Source organism: Bacillus rossius (assembly GCF_032445375.1).
Source record: "Bacillus rossius redtenbacheri isolate Brsri chromosome 9 unlocalized genomic scaffold, Brsri_v3 Brsri_v3_scf9_2, whole genome shotgun sequence".
In the NCBI taxonomy this organism is placed as follows: Eukaryota; Metazoa; Arthropoda; class Insecta; order Phasmatodea; family Bacillidae; genus Bacillus; species Bacillus rossius.
The window spans coordinates 23,948,039-23,975,237 of NW_026962013.1; the positions used below are offsets into that span (position 1 = coordinate 23,948,039).

Below are 27,199 nucleotides of genomic sequence, written 5' to 3' on the forward strand. Positions count from 1 at the left end.
ATATACAGTTTATAAACTTAATAATACAATAATAGAGTCCAAACGATTGATGTCATTTATTTAAAGTGCAAATACACACTTGTGAAACTATCCAAAGCTGTAAGGACAAAGTAAATTCTATACATTCAACCCACAATCACTTAATGTCACTACCCAAAACTTTGTTGAGGAACAAAAAATAATAAAGCATACACTGAACATTTTTGAAATAACCTTTGATGACAAAATCCCAGCAGGTAAGCACATACTAAGAGCATGAAAATGAAAACACTTATTTACCCATTCAAGCCAGCAGAAAATTAAGAGAATTATTGAATTTTGAAATGCTTTTGAAAAAATATTAAATGGCAAAACTGTTAATTTAAAAAAAATAGTATGTATGTGTGTTTTACACAATCAACACACTGGCACAGGCCACTATAGGTTCATGGTATTGTAGCAGGTTAATGGGTTGAAGCAAATTTTTCGAACATGATTAATTCTATTCGAGTGATAGTAACATATCTTACTAAACACATACCTGAGATCTTTTCATAATCAAGCTTGTTTGGATTCTTGACTCTGATGAGAAATGAAGCTTCGTTGATTCCGGTGTGAGGTGTAACATCAAATATCCCATGATCTCCATCAATAAACATGGTAAATGTTCCGTTAGTTCCCTGTGTAAAATGAAGGTTAAAACAAAACAAATTCTGCTATTTCAAAATATGCTGGATAAAAAAAAAAGATCCATAAATTTTTGGTGATATCAGGATGTTGTACTGGTATCGGGAATTGGTATCGCAAAAGGAAGTATAGGAACAGCCCTAGTTATAATCAATCCCTCCTCTACCGGTTTCAGTTTGACACCTACCTGGTCGTGGTCGAACACTTCTGGTATGGCGTTGTCTAGGAATGTTATGGGGGTGTTGGCCTGAGCATTTTCGTTCACCTCCCCTACGTAAGACTTGCTGCGAAAGGTTGGAATCTCATCGTTGATGTCCGTCACTATGATGGTAACCTCTGTCTTCACCACTGGTGGCGGGAACATTACTTCAGTTTCTTCTTGAGCCTAGACATGACAGAAAAATAAATGTAAATCACACATAGGGTGTAAAAAAAAGGTTTGAAAAGAGCTTATTTACAAGTAAGAAATTCCTACTTCTGCATGTATTGTGCAGATGTGGATGCAAAAACTCATACAGTCACCTACACAACAGGAGACATAACTCTTAATTTTTCTTACAACAATCTCTAGTTTCTCATGCATCAGAAATGTATTTCTTTACATATTATTTACCGCAGTACATATGTATTTTTCTATATGTATCAGAAAATTGTGTAGTTTTTAATTATTTATGGTGAAGTTAAACACCTTGTTCTGAGAAGTGTCTTTTCTACAGATTGGCTGTTACAAAAACTTAATGCATGAAATGGTGTGATACAGTATGATGATGCTAGCTGCAAGAGTCTACCTCTAAAGGCTTTAATGCTAAACTGATCTCACAGAAGAGATAGAGGCAGTGGAATTCATATGAGAGAGGCAAGTTGTTTCGGGCCAAAGCCCGGCCAAGCCTCTACACCTCCACCTCCTAGGTCTGAACCCGTTAGGGTATACCAGGAGCACTAACTTTTCTTCTTTTTCATCCAGATGACAGCTGGTGTCTCGCTGGGCATCTGGATGTTGGCCTCAGATGTTCTATGTGCCAAGTTGGAATGGTGTTCACCATTCTCTTGCCTCGACCAAAAACAACTTATCCATTCTGTTCACCGCCGTGCCAGCAGCCAGAATAAAGCTTTGTCAGTATATAAATTTCCTTGTCCTCTTGCGTCCACGCATAAGATGATTGCACGACGGTGGTTGTTTAAAAACACTGCTTGTCAAGCCACGTGGGATCTCACGCATGTTTCTGCATTGGGACGAGAGAGGCAATGGGAGTGATTGCTCTTCCCCTATAAACCACCCCCTTCCCCCTACCAAAAAAAAAAATGAAGTGATGCCAAAATAATCTTTCCCAGGCCGCACCATTTTTTGTAAAAATTATTTAATATAATTTTTTTTTTAGTACTAATGGTTAATGGATTCAAATAGCCTTTTCAGGAGCTATTAGTTTTCAAACATTTTGACTTCCCATTTAACTGAAGGCATTCTATACCATCATAAACCCTCCAATCATCTCTCCTCAAATAATTTTAAGCGAAGTCCACCATTGGTTTTATTAAAGCGACTTTGTGGAGACATGTTAAACGCATCAATGATTAAAGCCAGGAAGTGTCACGGTAACCCTTACAAGTATTCTGTGTAAGCGAGTTGAGTTAGCGCAAATCATATGAAATACATCTGTACTGTTCATGTTTTTTGCAAATAAAATTTAAAAAATGATTATTACATCTTAAATTGAAGTGATGGGGTCCATCCCTTGCTGTTCGCCCCAAGTCCCTGAGACGTCTGTAAGGGGGTTTAAGAAATAAACCCTATCACAGTAAACCTCTCAGCGGCGGTTGATAAACCAGAAACGCCCCAGTTTAGTGGCTAAGCTGTCGCACAGTCAAACAAACATCCTCTCTATCTACTCGTCCCATCTCCCTTTAAATAAACATTTCCCTTGCACACACTAATCTGTCTTCTTTCATAAGCAAACCTTTCCACTGACGAAACACAAGGCAAAAATTTTTTTATATTGTGATTACAGTTAAGTCTGTCTAATAATTTTAAGTGATTTTGTTCCTGCCATGTAGTCAAGTAATGTATTGTACAGTTTAACAATATTTAATCTGGTGCGTTCAGGATCTCTGCAATGCTGGATTAGCAATATTACTAGATTATCGAACGTCATAATTTTAACGGGAATACCAAATGTGAAAGTACGAAATGTGACCCACTCGGAAACAGGAAATGGTGTACTGCAATGAAAACCGACAGTAATGATAAACGCCGAGCGAACTAAAAATGCCCGGCAATGCAATGATGCCACATGGCGGCCAAGGTCAACTGCCGAAAACCCACTTGAAAAAATCTGAACATGAGCTGGATTACATCATAATGTGCCAAACAATATAATGCTATATTCAAGAACTTTCACTGAACTACCTTGCATTTACTTGACTTAAAGAGGATTATGATATAAAAGCTTTATTTGCAATAAAGCTTTAGTGATGAATTTTTTGCTTTGACATGGCATATGACTTGTTGAAGTCAACATTTGTGAACTGGTGTAGTTATCATAATAGTTGTAGTTGCCCGGGTGAAGTAATGAGTTATTTCCTCAGTGTGCTTACAGACTAAAGCCTGATAATAAATATGTGGTTGCAACAACGTAGAGAAGATCTGGGAGACATGAATTATGTATGCCTTAAAATGTCAAAAATTGGGGCAAATAGTTCATAATTTGAGTTATATCAAAAAGATTTAAAAATCCAATATGGCAGGGACTAATCGCCTTAAATTTTGAGACCAGCAGAAAAGCTAAATGACATATATTAGTAAATGTAAAAAAAAAAATTAATCTGACAGAGATGTAACATGAAAATACTTAATATTCAGTAACAATTAATTACAAACACGATCAATTTAGCATGCATGTGTATCCCTCCCCCAAGCTTATGTTAATCACGTAAGTCAATCTTTACAATTACAGATATGCGTGTTACAGGTACCGTAATTTCAAGGATGAAAGCCCCGTTGCTGTTTGCTGGATCTTCTCTGTCAAGCTTGCTCGTGGTGAACACCACGCCAGTGTCGCCATCAATGCCAAAACTTCCTTTCCCGGGTCCTTGAGTTATAAAGTATTTGATGTGGTTATTTATACCACGATCCCCATCGACTGCCTTTACTGAAACACACATTTAAAATATGTATATTTTCACAACATTTCACTAACATGCACCAAAAAAGTAATGATTTATATTAATACAAAATGTAAATGTTTGTTCGTTCAAAATCTTAAATCTCCGAAAGTTCTTCCCAGATTGTTTTGAAATTTTGATACAACATTGCATTCAAATATGCACATGTTTTTATGTACATATGTACACATATTACAATAAAGATAGAGACAGATGCTTTGTATATGAGTCTAATTTAAAAAAAAACTGAAAGATGCATAGGAATGCATGCTGGGCATTAGCTGATATTAAATAAAAAATAATAAATTAAAATATAAATTAAATAAATTATATATAATATAGAGAATAGAATAATCTTTTACATACTAAAAGTTAAAAAGTTAAGTAGCAAACTGGAAAAAATCTTTCAAAAAAAATTAATTTTAGTTTTGAATACCTACATAAAGATTCTTTATTTGTACTTAAAACCATTTTTTAAGTAGGCCTTATTCATAAGAAGAGAACTAGTTAAGAGGTAGAGCTAGTTTTATTCCATACCTTGCAGGACCGAGGTGCCGATGCGGGCGTCTTCGCTCACCCTTGTGACGGGCGAGGCGACCACGAACTCTGGGGGCTGATCCTCTACGTCCTGGACCTTCACGACGATGGCAGCCGTGCCTGTGTTCACCTGGGACACCCGCACGTACGTCAGCTAACATCGTTACACCTGATTCCCGCGTGGTCCGTTACCATAGCCAAGACTCCAGTGACACACACACCCATCAGATTGCACATCACGTTGAAAACTTTTAAATTGGGATGCCAGTTTGGAAAGCGGAGTGTGATGAAAATAGAACGGTTTTGGAAACGTAATCTATATAAATAAAAATGTAAATGTTCATTCGTTCAAAATCTTAAATCTCCGAAAGTTCTTCCCAGATTGCTTTGAAATTTTAAGGCAACATTGCATTCAAATACGCACGTGTTTTTATACACCTAATTCACACCTGTGAAAGGTAAAAAGATAGATAAAAATATAGATAGGTAAAAATATATATAGATGTATGAATGTTAGTGTGTTGGTCTTCTGTTTTGTAAACTTAAAGATATAGACAGGAAGATACAGACACAGAGATATAGAGAAAGGGAGATACACAGATATATATAGAGAGATATTGAGATATAGAGTGAGGAATGTACCTATGGAGATATATAGAGAGATGTAGAAAGATATAGATAGGGAGATATAATGATATAGATAGAAACATAGATGCATAGAAATATATAGAATGATATAAAAAGATAATGGATAGATATGTGTATAGAAAGATAGAGAAAATATATTTATATACATAGAAATATAGTGAGATTTATAGAGGGACATATATAGAGAGAGAGGCTCTGTGTATGTTTAATTACTAACTTCAAACAAATTAAAAAAAGAGGCGTAGCAACACATGCCAGGCATTAGCTAATAAAAAATAAAACTGGCTCAGTATATTCAAATTGCACATATATCTAGATAGGGTAAGGGATTAGGCATGCATCATTTATACAATTTTTGTATATTTACAGGTCACTGTGAATAATAGCAAGTTTCTCTAACGTTCAATCCGAGTGATTTGTTTATTTGAGAGCTGATATTGGACACACACATTAACCAATTTCAATCAAATAAAATTCATTTTGTGCAAAAAATAATGAACTATTAAAAACATATTTGAAAAGTTTTAAAACATTTACAATATAACAACTGTGAGACAAAATTACAAAGAATAGTGCAAAAAATTTACATTGTTGAAGCATATGGTGAATGTTTACAATCAGAATTGCAAGAAACAACAATTAAAAGAAAGAACAATGAAGTTGAATCAAATTGTGAATATTGTTCTCGACAAAACTGTATTACACTTATTTTTATAAAATACAGGAATGAAGTGAAAAAAAATTATGTTTGATGTTTATAATGTTTGAACTGATTAAATGATTGATCAATTGGGCCCTATTAGTAACATCATTCAATAAAAAATTATAAAATAACAATGCATAATATTCATATTAAGCATTCATAAAAGTAAACAGATTGCCAACTTTGAATATTTTAAACAACCAACTTTATTTAAGCTAAATACATACAATAAAAAAAATAATAATAAACATTTTCATGAGCGAATCTTAGGCTTCTAATGTTTTAAGGTTTTATAACAAATGCAAAGCTTCACATCAGATGCTAAGCTTTGGTGAAGTCAAATTGAATATTCAATTGATTCACTTAGCGAAAGCTTCGCACAGGCCTACCCTCAGTTCGTAATTTTGTAGGGTACTCACAACCCATTTTAAACAGAGATTGTGAGTTTCCAAACACACAGTACAACAATGGTGGATCCAGAGGAGAGAAGGGGGGCATAGCGGCAATCCCCCGCCCCCCAACCCTGAATAATTTTCAGATTTTCTCCTGATTCCTCACATAGTTTACCAAACTTACTAAAGTATTATTTTACGGCAGTGCTGTAGGTAATAGGATCGTTGTGCACCACAAATGAAATGTAATAAATATTTCAATTATAAATGTACTAGAAAATTTAGTTTGGCCCTCCCCTGACCGTCAACCTGGATCCACCCTTGCAGCACCCTACAGCCGGACCGAGCTCTGCAGCGGGTGCCGAGCACAGCAGCTGGGGCGAAGTGTTCCACGTGGCGCGCACGGTGCACCGACCCTGTCGTTGTTGGCTCTGTCGACGGCCAGCACCCGCAGCTGGTACAGGAACTTCCTCTCGTAGTCGAGCTGGCCGACCAGGCGGACGACTCCCTTGCCGTTCTCCGTCGAGATCGCGAACAAGTCATTCTCCCCTTCCAGTTCTTGTAGGTGGTACACAACCTGGAGAAGACATTCATGCAGGTAACATTACAAATATTTTTATGATTGTTAAAATACAACTAGAGTAATTTTAATGCCACGTATTTAAAGGTACTTATAGTTTGTTATAATATTTAATAAAAAAGAAAATTCTGGAACATACTAAAAATTGTTTTGATAACAATTCATTAACTTAAATGTTATATTAGTTTAATATATTATAAATTATTGTGAGATTTAAATATTATGTACACTTATTCTTTTTTTAAAATATAGCCTGTAGGTATAGGGCCTGTAAAATATACTTGACACTAATTTATAATGTGCAGCAAAGTGTACAGGTTACATTTATTTTTTTAAAATCTATAATACAAATTGTTTGAAATTCACCAGTAATGACATCACATACTGACTGAAACTTGAGTAGACAAAGCAATACTGGGTTTCATAACCTACAAAATGTACCTGACATGACTAGTGGTGGATACAGAAAAAAACTCAAGGGTGGGGTGGAGGGGGGAAAGGAGATAAAAGACATCTTGAGCTATGTACGCAATAACAAATCAAGTCATTTCAAGCAAAATATTTAGATTTTATCTTTAATAATGAAGTCGTTCTTGGTAATTCTATGAACGCGTTCGAATTGCATTGTATAACATGGGCAGTGGGGGGGCGCCCTCCCCTTGCAGTGAATCACGCTCGATGCTGGGGGGGGGGGGGGGGCAAGGGGGATGGCGCGTGTCCCCCGCGTCCCCCATGTATCTGCCACTAGCAGTGACACACTATTCTGACAGTTCTGTTGGCAGATAAACAACGCTGTCTATAGTTTGGCCCAAACATCTTGCGAGCTGTCAGCTCAGGGGGTGACAAGTGTCACTGTTAAGAGGTACAGAAGGTGTAGAACGGGAAAGGAATACGTATCAATGGGTTGTGGCCAAGGAGACTGAAAAATCTCCTTGGGCGTTGCGTTTTTCTTCTTCCTTGATTGCTATACCTGTTTAAAATATGTTGACAATGTAGATACACGCACCAGTGTCATTAAGATGATTCAGATGTTTTTAGAACAGTTCATATGTAACTGGACAGTGCCAAATCAGCAATATTTGGTTCCGTAGGGCTCCACAGGCTATTTGGCTCTGTTGGTGTGTCCCGAGTAACGTGGTTCCATCGAACTGTGCAGTATGACACGCAAGACGTATGACAGAGTATCTTAGAACTCTACATCAAGATGAAAGCAGTAGATAGGCCAGTTAATGAGAAAATGTTTAAAAACAAACAAAGAAGTACATACATAAAAAAAATTGAAACACGAAATCATTTTGCATATAAATATGATTTTTTTTAATTGGTCAGGTTTGTACTATTAAGAACTTGCTTAAATGAACTAAGTATATTTTAAAATACCTAACTCCCCAAGTTAGCGCACTACAATTTTTTTTTTTTTTTTTTTTTTTTTTTTTTGCAGTTTGAATTGTTAAATTTACCTGATTTTCACATAAGTCATATGAAGAATTTTTTTCTGAAGTGTTATTATTATTAATAGTAGAGTTTTTCAGGATTGCATAGCAAAATCCTGAATATGGAAATTCGTAGTCACAGTATGTATTAGCATGTAATTTTAAGTGCTGGTCAATAACCTTACGATTTCCATTGAGTATTCATGATCTCATTTTAGAAAAACTTTCAAAATTTGTATTGGCTCATAATGAGGCGATTTCACCGGAATTTCATTGTTGGAATTCACAAAATCAACTGAAGTATAATTTCCCAGGAAAATTATTTCAAAATTTCTTAAGATAAATTAGAAAACCATCGTCAAAATAAAATTCCAGTTTGGTTTAAAAGTGCTGTTTTGAAGATTTTATTTTCCAATTTTCCCTAGGAAGGTTTGTTACATATCCCTCCTCCTTCGGCCACCACGGCGCCCCGCAAAGTCTAGGGACGCCACTCTATGTCTGTTGTTAAGGGCCTATGTACAGCAGTCCAAACCTGTGGGCGGTTCCTGTCCCTACCCTAATGTGAATGACGTCACATTGTCAAACGGAGAACTGCCCTATATAAAATTGCGATCTCAGAATATACTGATTTCTGAAGTAGTCACTAGAGAGCAGTAAATAAATAGCGCCAAAATTTTGTCTTGGTCTTCTTAGCTTCCTATCTCATCGTCAATTCCTTTCTGTTCAAGAGCAAATTTTTGCAATGAAAACAGGAAACAGAAAATATCATGATTGTTCTTCTTCTTCTACGCTACCAAAGGACACAGAACTGGGGGGAAACAGTTCAAGTTGACCAATGTATTCTGACCACTGTCCACACAATCCATGACATCGTAGGACCACGTGGAACAATCAGTGATCAGTGTCCTCCGGACACATTTCGGGACATTGTTGCTATTGTGGACGGGCCTTTAAGACCATGGGTCCGGACTATTGTGGACGGGGCCCAGATTGGGACACAAAGTTCAAGATTACCAATGTACTTGGACCAGGCATTTTTGGACCATCGCTCACACCACGCGTGATGTCAGATGGTCACGTGGGCCAATCAGTGATCACTGTCCACCGGACACAATTTCGGACTATTGCAGACGGGGCCCAGATTGGGACACAAAGTTAAAGATTACCAATGTACAATGTACCCGGCAGATTCGGACCATCGCCCGCGCAGTGATCGGTTCGGGACGCTGCAAGTCGTGGACGGGTCTCACCTGGCCGTACGGTCCCTCGTCGCGGTCCGTGGCCTCGAGAGTGGCCAGCACCCCCGGGGGGCTGTCCTCGCGCACCTCCACGGTCGGCTGGTACGGCCGGAACACGGGCTCGTTGTCGTTCACGTCCTCCACCAGCAGCAGCAGGCTCTGCGTGATGAAGTTGCCGTCGCCCAGGTTGCCGTCCGTCAGCGTCAGCACCAGCGCGTACTCGTCCTTCGCCTGGACATTGGAGTCGTTTATTATCTTTGAAAGATTTGTTCAATGGGAGTCAAGGGTGCCCATACCTATCGGCAGGATGGGTCCGTGGCTCCCCGTAGCTTTCAGGCAAAGAAAAAAAAAATTAGGTGTTCATGAGCATTTTTGGCAAATTTTGAGTCATTTAAGGCCATTTTTGGCCATTTTTTTTGTCATTTGAGATAGTTTTCCCCCCTCCCCCTACAAATTCTGCCCCCCCCCCCCCCGCCTTTACAAACTTTGATATGGGCGCCCTTGATGGGAGTGCATGACTTGATGTAGGCTTTTGGACATACGCCATTCCTTAGCCCTCAGAGAAATATGCATACCGGGTCCATACGGGAATTGATATTATCTTTGAAAGATTTGTGCAATGGGAGTGCATGACTTGATGTAGGCTTTTGGACACACGCCATTGCTTAGCCCTCAGAGAAATATGCATACCGGGTCCATGCCGGGCATTGATATTATCTTTGAAAGATTTGTGCAATGGGGGTGCACGACTTGATGTAGGCTTTTGGACAAATGCTTAGCACATAGCTAAGCAATGGCGTATGTCCAAAAGCCTACATCAAGTCACGGAGTCGTTTCTCTGCCTGACCTAACTTGCTATTGAGTGTGCCGGGGAGGGTTCCGGATTAGGGAAGCCTTGGCCGGGGTCCCAGCACCGGTGCGGCATCTGCGCCACTCACCTCCCGGTCCAGCTCCTGCTCCAGGTAGACGTTCGCCTCGTTGGTCCCCAGGTTCTCGATGCGCAGCAGCTCGCGGCCCGCCTGCTCCCTCACCCCGAAGGTGAGCGGGTCGCCGTCGGGGTCCACGCCCCGCAGCCGGTAGATCAGGCTCCCTGCCGCACGCCGCCACCCTCTCAACCACTCGACCCCTCGACCCCTGGAGGCCCTGTCGCACGGTCAACTACACCCGCGTTCGAGGCAGGGCCGGTGCAAGGTAAATAGGCGCCCTAGGCGATAAACCTTAATGCTCCTCGCCCCCCCCCCCCCCCGGAACCCCTCAAAAAAAATTTTCTCTGCCTCAAAATACATCACGTAAGCCTAAGATTTTGTCAACAATCAAATGTATGCAGGCTTTTTTTTTTTTTTTTACTTTTTGACTTATTACATACCATAAACAGGTCACCGTGGACTTTAAATAATTATTTATATCAATATAAACATTCCAAAATGTTACAAAAGTCCATTTTCATCTAGTTTCAATAATCGTTAAACATGTTATATCAGCTGTTATGTGTCGTGCTGCGCCGCCCCCAGCTACTTGGCGCCCTAGGCGGTTGCCTACTTCGCCTGTATGGACGCGCCGGCCCTGGTTCGAGAGGTGGTCTTGGACGGGAAGTGGCTTCCAGGTTCCTCCAGTAAATGAATTTTTATCAGATAACCTTCAATGTGGTTTAAATCATATCACACTATCAAAGTTGTTCTTTTTTTTGGTCTGAGCTATCTCAAACATTTCAATTTTAATCTAATTTTGAAATAAAATAATGCATGGACGTAATTTTTGAACCTGTTATCCGAAGCACTAAGAAAAGTCATAATTAGTTGTTTATATGACAGACTTCGCGACAAATCAACCCTTTTTTTAAAATGCTTTTTATTTTTATCTTTCGTTACTTACTGTCTTTTAGTCGGGGATTTTTCAAAACTTGTATTTAATCCTTTTTCGATTACAACGTTTACATCCGTTGTAGGTTATTCAAAATTTTTAATTTTGTTTTTTTATTGCGTATATTAAATTCGTTTTTTCGAGATAATACTTTCATACGAAAATTAGCGCATAAATTTGTATTTTAATTGATGTTTCATTCAAGAATATATATTTTTTCAAACCATTGAAAAAACTACTCGAATATTCAACAATTGAACTTTATTTTGTTTTACTATGCTTAATAATGTGCGCAGATCGCAAGTAATACTGGAAAGCTATTCAGGGAAGGGTTTACAAATAACTTTAACTATTGAAGGTACTGGGACAACCCAAAGAATAAATTCATGGCGAAAGGATCCAAACACAGTATTGCTACGAAATCTATTTTGCAGTGATACAGTTGTTTTCGTTAAATTCATAAATTTACAAATATCTGTGATTTTTACATGAATATTTCTGTTCCATTTACAAAAAAATATATATTACTGTATACTGGGATCTGTTTAGGCGGCTCGCACACGTCAACTAGCCGCCTAGGCCATGGTTGCTGAATGCGACACTCAGGAGATGAGGGTTAGTGGGTTCGATCCCATCTCTCCGGCACTGACAAGGTATCCAAGTGATTCTGAGCCCATTTATAATCTTGGAGGTCTTGTCGTCTTAAGGGCGAGACACCATCTCAGTTCAAACAACCATTAAGCCGCAACAATTTTCTACTGTCTAATTTAAAGTAATGTTTGAAGTTAATAGTGACTGGCAGCTACAAACAGTTTCCATTAAGACTGTAATAATAATGTCAATAAACACTGTTGGGAACCAATGTTTGTGAACCAGGTTATAGTTAGGCCGTTTGCCGCCATGTTACTTTTGTGGAACCAGTGTGAACAATGATGTTAGTGCTCAAAAAACACTATGTTACGATCTTTGAAATTCTTTTGATGTGTAATCCGTGGCTTAAAAAAGGGTAAATATTTCAAAATAAAACGATACGAAATTGTTTCGGAATAAAAAAAAGCTGTCGGAACCAACATGGCGTCCGTCGGTTCGAGCAGACGTGGACTCACCGACCGGCGTCTCGGGGCCTTCCTTGAGCCGCAGCACGATCTCGGCGTGGCCGTTGATGAGGAAGCGAGGGGCGCCGTTGGCGGCGGCGCCGCAGCACAGCCACGGCCACAGCCACAGCCACAGCCAAGGGCCGGCGGCCGCGCTACGCATGCTGCCCTCCGCCGCCGTCGTCGTCAGTCCTCCTCATCGCCGCGGGGTCACCGCCGCCCGCGCAGCCTCGCGTCCGCGGCCATCCCCGCTCCGTCTGGAGGCACAGCAATCCCGTCAGCTCTACAATGGCACGGCAACGGAGACGGATCTCACGGAACAGTGTTTCTACAACAGCACGCAGACGGAGACAGATCTCACGGAACAGTGTTTCTACAACAGCACGAAGACGGAGACGGGATCTCACGGAACAGTGTTTCTACAACAGCACGCAGACGGAGACAGATCTCACGGAACAGTGTTTCTACAACAGCACGCAGACGGAGACAGATCTCATGGAACAGTGTTTCTACAACAGCACGCAGACGGAGACAGATCTCACGGAACAGTGTTTCTACAACAGCACGAAGACGGAGACGGGATCTCACGGAACAGTGTTTCTACAACAGCACGCAGACGGAGACAGATCTCACGGAACAGTGTTTCTACAACAGCACGCAGACGGAGACAGATCTCATGGAACAATGTTTCTACAACAGCACGCAGATGGAGACAGATCTCATGGAACAGTGTTTCTACAACAGCATGCAGACGGAGACAGATCTCACGGAACAGTGTTTCTACAACAGCACGCAGACGGAGACAGATCTCATGGAACAATGTTTCTACAACAGCACGCAGACGGAGACAGATCTCATGGAACAGTGTTTCTACAACAGCACGCAGATGGAGACAGATCTCATGGAACAGTGTTTCTACAACAGCATGCAGACGGAGACAGATCTCACGAAACAGTGTTTCTACAACAGCACACAGATGGAGACAGATCTCATGGAACAGTGTTTCTACAACAGCACACAGACGGAGACGGATCTCACGGAACAGTGTTTCTACAACAGCACGCAGACGGAGATAGATCTCACGAAACAGTGTTTCTACAACAGCACGCAGACGGAGACAGATCTCACGAAACAGTGTTTCTACAACAGCACGCAGACGGAGACAGATCTCACGGAACAGTGTTTCTACAACAGCACGAAGACGGAGACGGGATCTCACGGAACAGTGTCTCTGCAACAGAACGCAGACGGAGACAGATCTCACGGAACAGTGTTTCTACAACAGCACGCAGACGGAGATAGATCTCACGAAACAGTGTTTCTACAACAGCACGCAGACGGAGACAGATCTCACGAAACAGTGTTTCTACAACAGCACTCAGACGGAGACAGATCTCACGGAACAGTGTTTCTACAACAGCACGAAGACGGAGACGGGATCTCACGGAACAGTGTCTCTGCAACAGAACGCAGACGGAGACAGATCTCACGGAACAGTGTTTCTACAACAGCACGCAGACGGAGACAGATCTCACGGACCAAGTTACTACAACAGCACGCAGACGGAGACAGATCTCATGGAACAGTGTTTCTACAACAGCATGCAGACGGAGACAGATCTCACGCAACAGTGTTTCTACAACAGCACGCAGACGGAGACAGATCTCACGGAACAGTGTTTCTACAACAGCGCGCAGACGGAGACGGATCTCACGGAACAGTTTCTACAGTAGCACGCAGACGGAGACAGATCTCATGGAACAGTGTTTATACAACAGCACTCAGACGGAGACAGATCTCACGGAACAGTGTTTCTACAACAGCACGCAGACGGAGACAGATCTCACGGACCAAGTTACTACAACAGCACGCAGACGGAGACAGATCTCATGGAACAGTGTTTCTACAACAGCACGCAGATGGAGACAGATCTCATGGAACAGTGTTTCTACAACAGCACGCAGACGGAGACAGATCTCATGGAACAGTGTTTCTACAACAGCACGCAGACGGAGACAGATCTCACGGAACAGTGTTTCTACAACAGCACGCAGACGGAGACAGATCTCATGGAACAGTGTTTCTACAACAGCACGCAGACGGAGACAGATCTCACGGAACAATGTTTCTACAACAGCACGCAGATGGAGACAGATCTCATGGAACAGTGTTTCTACAACAGCATGCAGACGGAGACAGATCTCACGCAACAGTGTTTCTACAACAGCACGCAGACGGAGACAGATCTCACGGAACAGTGTTTCTACAACAGCGCGCAGACGGAGACGGATCTCACGGAACAGTTTCTACAGTAGCACGCAGACGGAGACAGATCTCATGGAACAGTGTTTATACAACAGCATGCAGACGGAGACAGATCTCATGGAACAGTGTTTCTACAACAGCACGCAGACGGAGACAGATCTCACGGAACAGTGTTTCTACAACAGCATGCAGACGGAGACAGATCTCATGGAACAGTGTTTCTACAACAGCACGCAGATGGAGACAGATCTCATGGAACAGTGTTTCTACAACAGCATGCAGACGGAGACAGATCTCACGCAACAGTGTTTCTACAACAGCACGCAGACGGAGACAGATCTCACGGAACAGTGTTTCTACAACAGCGCGCAGACGGAGACGGATCTCACGGAACAGTGTCTCTGCAACAGAACGCAGACGGAGACAGATCTCACGGAACAGTGTTTCTACAACAGCACGCAGACGGAGACAGATCTCACGGACCAAGTTACTACAACAGCACGCAGACGGAGACAGATCTCATGGAACAGTGTTTCTACAACAGCATGCAGACGGAGACAGATCTCACGCAACAGTGTTTCTACAACAGCACGCAGACGGAGACAGATCTCACGGAACAGTGTTTCTACAACAGCGCGCAGACGGAGACGGATCTCACGGAACAGTTTCTACAGTAGCACGCAGACGGAGACAGATCTCATGGAACAGTGTTTATACAACAGCACTCAGACGGAGACAGATCTCACGGAACAGTGTTTCTACAACAGCACGCAGACGGAGACAGATCTCACGGACCAAGTTACTACAACAGCACGCAGACGGAGACAGATCTCATGGAACAGTGTTTCTACAACAGCACGCAGATGGAGACAGATCTCATGGAACAGTGTTTCTACAACAGCACGCAGACGGAGACAGATCTCATGGAACAGTGTTTCTACAACAGCACGCAGACGGAGACAGATCTCACGGAACAGTGTTTCTACAACAGCACGCAGACGGAGACAGATCTCATGGAACAGTGTTTCTACAACAGCACGCAGACGGAGACAGATCTCACGGAACAATGTTTCTACAACAGCACGCAGATGGAGACAGATCTCATGGAACAGTGTTTCTACAACAGCATGCAGACGGAGACAGATCTCACGCAACAGTGTTTCTACAACAGCACGCAGACGGAGACAGATCTCACGGAACAGTGTTTCTACAACAGCGCGCAGACGGAGACGGATCTCACGGAACAGTTTCTACAGTAGCACGCAGACGGAGACAGATCTCATGGAACAGTGTTTATACAACAGCATGCAGACGGAGACAGATCTCATGGAACAGTGTTTCTACAACAGCACGCAGACGGAGACAGATCTCACGGAACAGTGTTTCTACAACAGCATGCAGACGGAGACAGATCTCATGGAACAGTGTTTCTACAACAGCACGCAGATGGAGACAGATCTCATGGAACAGTGTTTCTACAACAGCATGCAGACGGAGACAGATCTCACGCAACAGTGTTTCTACAACAGCACGCAGACGGAGACAGATCTCACGGAACAGTGTTTCTACAACAGCGCGCAGACGGAGACGGATCTCACGGAACAGTTTCTACAGTAGCACGCAGACGGAGACAGATCTCATGGAACAGTGTTTATACAACAGCACTCAGACGGAGACAGATCTCACGGAACAGTGTTTCTACAACAGCACGCAGTCTGAGACAGATCTCACGGAACAGTGTTTCTGCAACAGCACGCAGACGGAGACAGATCTCACGGTACAGTGTTTCTACAACAGCACGCAGACTGAGACGGACGCGCACGGATTAGCTCGGCAATGATGAGCTCTTTTGTTTACGTTGCTCCGTGCTAACCAATAGAAGCCGAGTATTTGGCTGCGGTGGTAGGAATGTTAATTTGTGCTCCAAATACGTTTGAAATAATTTCAAGTACAAGAATGTCTAGTGTTCTATTATTAGATACTTTGTGGTTTATATTTATTATGAATGTAAATTCTGCCCGCGCTATGATCTCGGAGCATAATATATATTTTTAAATAATTTTTTGATAAGAGGAACAATTGTTGCAATTGGGTTAAAAAATAAAGTTGTAAAATTAAAATATATAATATTTACGTACTATGTGTACTATTAATTCCGCTCTTTTTTTTTATTATAAAACCTTAAATTATTATCTACAACTTTCGTCTGAAATAATAATTCTAGACGATCAACTATTACTACAAGGACTAGAATAAACAAGGGTTGGAGGACAAAAAAAAATTCTAATCCATCCGTAGCCACACCATCAAATTCGTTCGGATTGTTTGTAAATATTATAATTTTCATCTAATACTTTTGTCTGAAACAATTTTTGATTAGATGAACCATTGCTGCAAGGGATTGAAAAAGTGAGGGGTAGAATTAAAAGTATTCATAACCCCACCGAAAGGCCAACGATCTGTGCAACTTTGCAGTATGTTCAGTGAGCTGTACCGTATTTCAATTTACAATTATTGTAATTTATTTACTGTTTATTCAACCAGCAAACACACGAAAATATTTCAAAATCAAAATTTACATAGAAAATTCACACAGTTACCTGACAGAAAAAATTATAAATTTTTCTCTCTTCTTGTATCATTGTACGATAAAAACCGGACGCTGAAAAGATAAGCGCTTACAGTTATAAAACATCACAATCGCATCGAACGCTGGATTACAGTTTCCAGGAAAATTGGGAAACTGGGATTAGTTTCAAACGGTTTCTAACATGATACGTACCACTTTCCTGGGAAGCCATCTCCACACAGTGCGGGGAAAGGTTCTGCAACCGACGGAGCTTTTCCTCGAACGACAAATACTCTGAACGCGGGGAAAGGGGAAGTTATTTAATGTCAATCATTACACTCTTTCTGGTGGAAAAAGCGAGTTTCCAGGTCACCGCGACGTCGAAGCGGCGTGCGATAGAGGTCAAGGGGCCCGCCTGGTCGGGGCGTATCTGTGTTAGTGAGGCGAAGTGTCGGTCGCCTGTGTTTCTAGCGCGGTATCTCCTCGAAGCGAAAAGACACTATGAGTGGTAACCGTAACTTCAAATTGCGGAGAAACGAAGATAAAAAGTGTACTGTAAGTGCCTTGCTTGATTTCAAGAATCTCTACCGGATGAATCGTACCTAAAAACTTATTCTGAATATTACAGTTTGGCAACGAAACACGGAAACGGAACCACTCATGATTTTCCGTAAAAAGACGCCACTCGGATATTTCGAGAGGGTGTTTTTCTGAAGCTTTCCACTTCACGTGTGTGCCCAGTTAGGCGAGGTCCTGAGGAGAAAAAAACCCCTAAACAGAGCACTACATACAGATAACTCTTTCCCCCAACAGAAGATTCCTCGAAGCTGCTGTTTTGTATAAACGACTCGAGTGTCGATTGTCCGACCTGTAGGGCTGGCGAACCGAACTGCCGGGTTCGATTCCCGGCAGGATCAGGGATTGATTTTCTTTTTTCCTTGTTTTATCCCTTCATCAACATACTGCGAAAGGTAATGGTTGATCACCGCAGTTTACCTTCGCGATGGCTGGGGGGTACAAGCCAGCTTGTGGGCTAATCACCCTCATCATCATTGTTGATTGTACTGTAGTGAGCGAGATAACCAGCTACTCACCTGAGAACACACTCGTTCCAAACAACTGTGTAGCTTAACGCCATCGTACTGACTCGCTAACCTGTTACTTTGATCTAACGAATAAAGTTGAAGGTTTGCACTTGGTACCCGTTTGGCGTTGCTTCTGATTGGTGTTTGAAGTTTCAGTTAACATTTTAAGTACAAATAAGTTATGTTTAATATAAACAACATTATTATTGTTTATGGACAAAAAAATTACAACCTTGCTGGGCACAGTATAAAATCCGTTCGGAGATTTAAAACAAAGCGAAAAGCTGCTTGATAAATTCAGCGAACATGTAACACTTCTAAATATTATCTAAAACTTTTGTCAGAAACAATTTTTGGTGGGACCAACTTTTACTTAAAGGGGTGGGGGGAAAAAATGGGCAAATGGACAACACATTTATAATCCCCCAAAGTATACGCAGTATCAAAACCGTTAATTTATTTAATTCTCAGCTCATGGAAGTAATTTTTTGTAATGGAAGTTTTTACTAGCGGCACAGCACAGAACTTGGGTACCTGTTCCAGACACATTGTCAGTCTCAGTTTTAATGCCGTTCTCATAGAGAATATAATCCATTAATTCTACAAAAATTCAGGATGCATCGAACAGAAAACATTTGAAACATTCCGACTACTGCAGGGAATATGAGAAAATTGTAGATCGATAATTTTGGAATACTTAAAAACAAAAACAAAAGGGGTTGTCTGTAAAGTCGGTTTACGGACGATAATTTTACGTGATAACGTCATAAGAAAACATTGATGAAAAATTGCATACTTTTTAATTTTAAAATATTATTTACAGTTTTTACAAATTTAATATAATAATTTGTTTAAATATAATCACGAACTATTAGTTAAAAAGCCCACCTTAACCTGTTTGATATTACAGAAGATTTTCTAGCACGGTGGTTGGCCGGTTCTTGCACGCTCGGCTCAGGCGGAACGTGACAATTTTTCGTGCGTGCAGCCGGTGTTCATCGATTTATAAGACGTTATCACGTCAAAAAAGAAAGTAGGGTGTTTTGTACATAGTGTTTTCAGAAGGTTTCAGAAGTTTTCGGAAATTTGCGTTTGCAAAATCGTGATAAAAGTAAACGTCAAAACTATGTTTTATGGAAAAATTTCCGTATATTTAAAGTTCCCTGCTTATTGCAGGTATATATCGGCCAACATAAAGGGCACATTATACAACATGCAATGACCCAATTCAGAGATGACTTATGTCGGTTAAAACGTACGTGCATAACTCGTCCCCCCCCCCCCCCCGTCCCCCATCACAACACACTTGTGACACTACTCCGTGGGGCTTACCTTACAAATACTACAGATTTACGCCCTTGCCAACAACCAATATATTAATATAAATATTTTAAATAATTGCTTTTATTTTCACCTCGGAATCATCCTTGATTTCTACTTCCCCCCCCCCCCCCCCCCCCTTACACCAAGTAAACAGCATCGGGCAGTATCGCCGCCCAATGCCTCAGCTCTCCAACCGGTAATTGAGTGACCCGGGGTTGGGTGGGGGGGGGGGGGGCGGTCTCTCAAGCATACGACCACCGCCACCACGAGTGCAGTCATCAGATCGGTACCGTATTTTCAGTTCCACCCCAACGATTCGACGAAATCCGGAGCGTGGCGATCCCTCGCGCGGAATGACGCGCTATTTGTCGGCTTCCCACGCCCCCGACCGCCGACGTCGCGGGCCCATTCTCCCGCGGCAGGGATGAAAGGAAGACTCTATCTTCCCACGGCGAGTTTTGTGTACCGTTCCGCGGGCGGAGCGGGAGACCAGGCTGTAGCGGCCCGCGACAGCGGCGCACGCGGTAGTCCGGGGACAGGGGAGCCGGGAGCCGGATTTCGGATTCCTGACCTTTGACCTCACGTTTTCAAATTCCTCGAAATTTTCCTATCCCCCCCCCCCCCCCCCCCCCCCCCAAATACGGCAAGTCCAAAAAAATAATAATGTCGCAGTTATAAAATTTGATAGTATCAACTGCAAGCGTTGTATAGAGTGTTTGTTCAAGGTCACAATCAAAGAATAACTCAAACCGTTTTAGATAAAAGCGTTCGCGTGTACTGTTTTGTTGTTTTCTCGCTTGCAGCGCGAAAGAGTGACTCTTTTACCCAATGAGAAGAGGGTGGACCTGTGAAATATATTTGGCAACAGGAAGGTGCCACTCCCCATTCGAATCTCTTTTTGTGCGGGAGTGGTTGAACGTCGACGTTCTTGACCGTTGGATTGGTCGTAATGGTCGAGAACGACAGAGCTCTTTTTCGCTGGCCTCCACGTTCACTTGACATAACGCCGTGCGATTTTTTTTTTCCTTTGGGGTATTATAAAAAAATCGTATTTACGTTCCACCGCTATTTAATGATTTGCCAGAGTCGAGATACAGAATTGAAGAGGCTATTGCTTCCAATACAACACATGTTAACCAAAGTATGAGGAGAATTGGATTTAAGGTTGGATGTGTGCCGTTTAACTAAAGGTGCACATATTGAACATTAGTAAAAAAAAACTAGGTTAGATTACATTCAATTTCATTTATGATTTGTTGTAAAAAGTCCAGATCTAACTGTAATAATATACCATTGAAACTGGGACATTCTTTTATGAACATCCTGTATTATTATTTATTTAGCTTTAGTTAAAAAAAAAAGTATTTTATTTCTATTAATTCAAATCCAATTTGTCATTTTCTTTTCGATTGACATTGTAACTAGAAAACCCAACATCTTAAATACATCAAATATGTATCGAAAATCGCATTACTATTTTAATTACCTAAAGTGTTATATATATAATTTTCAAGCCATATTTCAGAATTAAATTGACTTGACAACCATCATTATATCTATGTTTATAGTTATCGCTATAAATTATCAAGCAGGCCAAACTAAGCGAAATAAAACGTTTATTTATTTACCAAATATTGAATGCATAGTTTACAGAAAATCAAATCGATATAAATCAACTTCTGTAGTTGGTCCCTGCCCTGGGGACTTCTCGATGGTCCAGCTTACAGGGTTGTTGGCCGCGTAATGAGAGATCGTGCATTATTTTAATCACGATGGTAGATAAGAGACCTTCCCTGTGGCTTCGAATATATATACTGTATAGAAGTCGCGAGTGGATAGGCTTTACTCTACGTTTTTCAGAAGCGTATGATGAGCAGCTTGGGAACTTCACCGCTGCAGGTATTTGCCCGCACCCCCCACCTATCATTCACTGCAGCTCAAGCTCGTTCTACGGGAGGGGGAAGGGGTGTTTGAAGAGTTCGACACTTGTCCGCTAGGGACCACCACAAGTCGATGCCCTAGAGATGGTGGCGATTGCGGCGGTGAATTAACCAGCTACCTCAAAACCGTATTAGAAATTTTAACCTGGGCTGGCGACTTCTATACAGTACATATATATATTCAAAGCCTGTGGTCGCCTGGCGGTGAGTGAAAACACGGAAACTCCGCAACGGGAGAGGCGGTGCTGCTATACGAGCCTGGATTCACGAGTTTGCTCGTACCAGGATTCGGAATGTGGCATTCATTCGAGTGAAACAAACGTCTTCACAGCCGGCGTGGTAACGGAGGTGAGTATAGATAATGGAGGTAACTGATATTGCTTGATGACGCAGGTTTTTTTTTGTTTTGACGTGACAACGTCTAATAAATCGATGAACGCCGGCTGCGCGCACGAAAAAGTGTCCCGTGACGCACATTGTCCCGTTACGCTGTGTCCCGTTACGCTCATTGTACGCTTGCACCGCATCAATCTCTCTTCCACTCGATTGGAACAACCATCGATTTGATTTTTTTCGAGGCACATTAAACTTCAAACACTCCCATTCGTTTCCTACTTTTCCTATCATCGTCCTATCCTTAACAGAATAACACAGATAGGAAGAAGTTAAATAGCAAACATGTATAAAAGTTATTGTTAAAATAATCTCTTCGTTAAAGTAATAAACATATTTGAATTAATGAGTGCAAATAAAAGTAAATTTATCAATTAAATTGTAGATTTTATTTCACTCCTTCTTTGTATCCATACAAAATAGTGATAATTCAATAAAAATGATTCAATTTTATTCATAAAAGTATGCAATCATTTCATAAATGTTTTGTTATGACGTTGTCACGTTAAACTATCGTCCGTAAACCATTTTTTTAAAAGATATAAGTACTAGGGATGATGGAGTAGGGAGAATCTTCTACTTAATAAAAATTCTTAACACTGACAGACAATGCACAGCCTAAAACGATTGACATAAGAGATTGTGAAATTGGGAGGAAATATTCATTTGAGTATACGGTACACTAAGGAGGAATTTCTGAAATTCAATTTCTAAAGGGGTGCAAATGGGTAGTAATGACTGTATGTATGAAGCGTAATGCCATTCAATTAAATTTCGCTTGGGAAGGGGGGGGGGGGGGATAAAACCAATTTTCCCGATGTTTGCTTTCAAACATTTGTCTTTTATTGATGGCAATAATAGTTTGTTTTTTTTGTTTCAAGAAAGGGGGATGATGTATATACCCCCAATCACACATCTCCCTCCCTGGGTACGCCGCTGATGATTGATAAAAGTTGTATCCCAACAAAGCAGCTTTATGTTTTCGTTGCAAAATTAATTGCCAGATAGGTATATGCCACGCGTTATCTAAAAACTATTGCAAAATGCCAGACAAGCATTTTCTGTTTCCACAGCTCAAATTGAACTTCTATAATCCCATTATATATATATATATATATATATATATATATATATATATATATATATATATATATATATGGAATTAGCTGTAATACTAAAAAAAAATTGGTTGTCAAATTTGTCAAATCGATGGTTTTTCCAATCGAGTGGAAGAGAGATAGATGCGGCGCAAGCGTACAATGAGCGTAACGGGACACAGCGTAACGGGACAATGTGCGTTACGGGACACTTTTTCGTGCGTGCAGCCGGCGTTCATCGATTTATTAGACGTTGTCTCGTCAAAAAAAAATCCAGCATGACGGACGACGAGGCCGCACGCACCTTACTGCGCGGGCGAGGAACTCGTCAGTCAGACACGGGCGGAATGCGCCGGTGACCTTGACCGACAGCGACAGGCACGCAGCGCGCCTGAAGCGGGGAAGGAAAGAGGTGAGGAGGGGATAAGTGCGACGCTCGCTGGTGCTTCCAGCGCGGTGTCTGTCGCCTCTGAACTGGCGCGCAGTCCTCTCGTCGCGTCGTGCGTAGGCCAACTGTGACACTTGAGCGGTGACCATAACGTTACACGGCAGAGAAGCGGTGGTAAAAGGTGTAATGAGAGTTCCTCGGGTGCTTTGAAGGGAGCGCTATCTTCGCTTTCGACGTTTTTCACGGCGGGAGAAGGGAGAACTAAAATTCGCCGACCACGAGTCAAACTCCCGAATAGTCCGCGTTCGTGCGTTTTAGGATTTTTATTTTATTTTCTTTTGTAAAAGCTAGTTTTTTTTTATCCCCCGGGCATGAGTAGGTAATTTTTAAACATCTAGGTGATCGTTATTAAAATAAAATGTTTTGTAAGTTTAGGACTCTTACACAAATATTACGTAAAATCGTTGTTAGCCCCGTTCCGCAATGACGTGGAAACGTACAGAACAGAAACGGATCGCGTAAACCCAATATATTTGTGTTTCACTATCTGCCTGTTGCTTCCAAAGTGCAGATAAACGTAAAAAAATGGTAACCGATGAGATTATCACATTAATTACGTGGAAAATCTTGACATACGAGAACAAAACACTTTCGGGATTTACATATATAATTAAAAATATACCACAATGGAATGGTCGTATACAGGTATAATTGTATTTAAATCAAGTTTTAACGTATTTAAAACGTAAATTAAACCAGGCAACCACCGCTGGAAATACTCTGCTTATATTGGTCGCACGAAGTGAACAGAAAAACTTGGGGTCACCAGACAAATGTCATAATTTTTCTTCTGCAGATCTCCCAAGAGCAGTTGGCAAGGGGAAAATTTGGGGGGGGGGGGGGGGGAAGAAAAGGGAAGGGGAGTGATAACAGAATAACGTGAGATTCATTTGCAAATAATATACACACCTTGGTTTCATACCATTACATTCTAAATTATACAATTCACTAATAGAGGTAAGTTGGCATTCCGTAATCTAGGACTATTTGCGGGCCTTTAGTTCAAAGCCCGGTACATTCCAAAACACGAGTTTCATATAGCTATGTCAACCTTTGGCATACACAGAAATTATTCTTTGGGGGAGGGGGATTGGAGATAAGGGATTTCAGAAAAAAGGAAGGTAAAGATGTATTTTTTATTATTTTAGTTTGCTGCACATGTACTTTAAAGAGTGAAAGTAATCTTAGGACATTACATACGTAATGGATAATGTTGCACTTAGTTTTTTTGACTGCTTGTACTTGATATTTCTTGGTTCATTAAATTTACTATACACTGTCGGATCAGACCATCACAGCGTCGCGAGGTCTGGAATACTCTGAAGCTTAGTGCGTAAACAATTTCAGAGATTTAAGAGATAACAATAGTAAACAAAAAAAACTTAAAAAAAAACACAAGGATAATAATATGATTACCAATGCACCAGTTCACCCAGCTGTCGTAAACGAGAATTTTGTCACGTAGCCTATCTCAGTAACGCCACGCCCGCGACGCGATGGAAAAACAACATATTTCCAACAGGGAAGAAAGACATCGTCGCGTTGTCACTCCAGTTCGCGGCTCGCTCTGGGCGCGGTACAGTCTGGTCGAGCGAGCACACGGTCCGTGCTAGAGAGTTGCGCGACAAGACGAATGGCACTGCGTAGCATTCGTTAGGGTTTTTTTTTTTTTTCCCCTTCGACAAAGATTGGGGAAAAGGGGAGGGGATATTTCGACCCGGGGTGTTCGGGAATGCGGTCCGGGCAGTCGGGCGACTTGCCCCGGTTCGCCGCGAAGCGCAGATGGTGAGAAGGGAGGGGGGGGGGGGGGGGGGGGAGTGCACGCCACCCTGATCCTGGGTCCCCAGAGCCCCGGGTATCTCGCCCCAGTAAGGATCTAGGCCAGCCGTCGCCGAGGTAAAAGGCTGCATCCTAACACCAGCCCAATGGATCCCTTAGCCGAGTGCATCGTAGTAGACGCGGCCATCTTTTTTTTTTTAGTTTCTTCCGAATTATCACAAGGGCTGCATCGGCTGCACCTACATACGTCCACTGATGTGTCCCTGCGTCAATTAACTTCGTAATCGTGTTTTACTTTGTTTTTTGTATAATATCAGCTGCACCCGGCGTTGGCCGTGCTGAAAACACGGTGATATATTGTCCGCGAGTTAGAGCGAAATGTAAAGCGCTAGGTATTTTACAGTGTGGTGGACATAGAGAAATGACACGCAATTGCTGTTTGTATGTCTGTGACCTATGATTTTCTGTTTACCCGTGGCGATAGGTTGAACGGTTTAGAAGTTGATGCGCGGCGAGTTACAAAAAAAATGGATAGCATAAAAACCTTCTCCATGAAAAAACACTTCGATGTGCCAACTTTCATGGTAATTGGTTCGAACGGTGACACAATTTATCGACGTCGTACATACATACATACATACATACATACATACCAACATCCAATTATATATATATATATATATATATATATATATATATATATATATATATATATATATATATATAATTTAGATTTTTGGCACAATATTTGCTTGAAACGTTATAAGCTTAAGTGATAACTCAAATAGAGACAAATAAAAACCTTAATACAAATTGCCGAAAAGCGAACTTAAACTTACAGGGGTATTTAATCATCATTATAAATATTTTTAATGTTTTGAAATTCAAAACAATTTTTTTATATAAACCAGAGCTCTGATATGTGGTTGGTTAACATTTTTCTTCTGGCGTAGTTTATAAACCAAGCCTAAATCACAAAGCAACGAATATAATTAGTCGCAACTCTATGCTTTAACTAACGCTATTATTTTATTTGGAAATCAAGGAACTGTGCGGTATTTATAAGCAACCTAAAAGTCGTTAAATTTTTTTAAGTAAATTTTAAGCAACCTTGATTTTTTTGTGGTCGTTCGTTGCTGGGAATATTCGTCATTAATGTTTAAGATTATCTATTATGCAATACGGAACAACAAAACAGTATGTTAAAATACTTTATCATTTGTTTCAAAAATTAAAAACTGCATAGCCGCAGAGTATGAGTGTTGAAAATCATAACTTCAATTTTAATAGAATAAAAAAATTACACACGAGCACACGTCTGCACATGTGCACACGGCAGCCATGCTTATTTCATTGCTACCAAGATAATTCAACATTGTCCAAAATTATTCCAAAGTATAATATATTTCGGAACTACCTATACTCAATACGCCACTCTGTTAGTACACCATTCCATAAATTCTGGTATAAGAATGTTTGTGAAATTATTTTTATTTAAGTTATTATTTTTTAAGAAATTTCTATGTTTACTTTATGTTTAAAGCTTAATTTTTGATGTCGGCATTTCTCACCGCACCACACCGCGCCCCCCTGGCTTAAAGCGCGATGCGATGAATGCGACTGTTTTATTGCCAATCCCAATCGACACATCCGTGTCGTCAGCGCGACTTAAAATGGCGGACGCGACAGACTTCCCGATTAGAAAGATGTTCTATTCCCATCGCGTCGTTACTGAAATGGATGTCCGAATTTTGTTTTGGAAAGATGGTTGAACTGGATGATTGGTAATACCTACTTTTATTATTTGAGGGTTTTTTAAGGTTTTTTTTTTTACATTTATTTGTGTATGTCTGAAATGTGTTCACGCATGATGAGTTTCCCCCCCCCCCCCCCCATTTTTTTTTTTCAATTGAATATCAAATCTAAATTAAACTTTATTTTTTCCCAAAAATGTCGAATAAGAAAAAGCCCGAAAGCGTTGATAGCTGTC

The 27,199-nt window shown here is 41.1% G+C and overlaps 1 protein-coding gene across 2 annotated transcripts in view; it reads right to left on the reverse strand.

The window, feature by feature from the left end:
- LOC134543115 (cadherin-23) overlaps positions 1-27,199 on the reverse strand; it is a 123,960-nt gene that overhangs the window by 45,726 nt on the left and 51,035 nt on the right. For both annotated transcript variants that reach the window (XM_063387940.1, XM_063387941.1), the window contains 8 exons: positions 12,323-12,567; positions 10,295-10,446; positions 9,369-9,587; positions 6,521-6,682; positions 4,363-4,492; positions 3,637-3,812; positions 854-1,051; positions 521-659 (listed from right to left, as the gene is read on the reverse strand). In XM_063387940.1, the coding sequence (XP_063244010.1) occupies positions 521-659; positions 854-1,051; positions 3,637-3,812; positions 4,363-4,492; positions 6,521-6,682; positions 9,369-9,587; positions 10,295-10,446; positions 12,323-12,473 (1,327 nt within the window). In that variant the 5' untranslated portion in view covers positions 12,474-12,567. The remainder of the gene's footprint in view (positions 1-520; positions 660-853; positions 1,052-3,636; positions 3,813-4,362; positions 4,493-6,520; positions 6,683-9,368; positions 9,588-10,294; positions 10,447-12,322; positions 12,568-27,199) is intronic.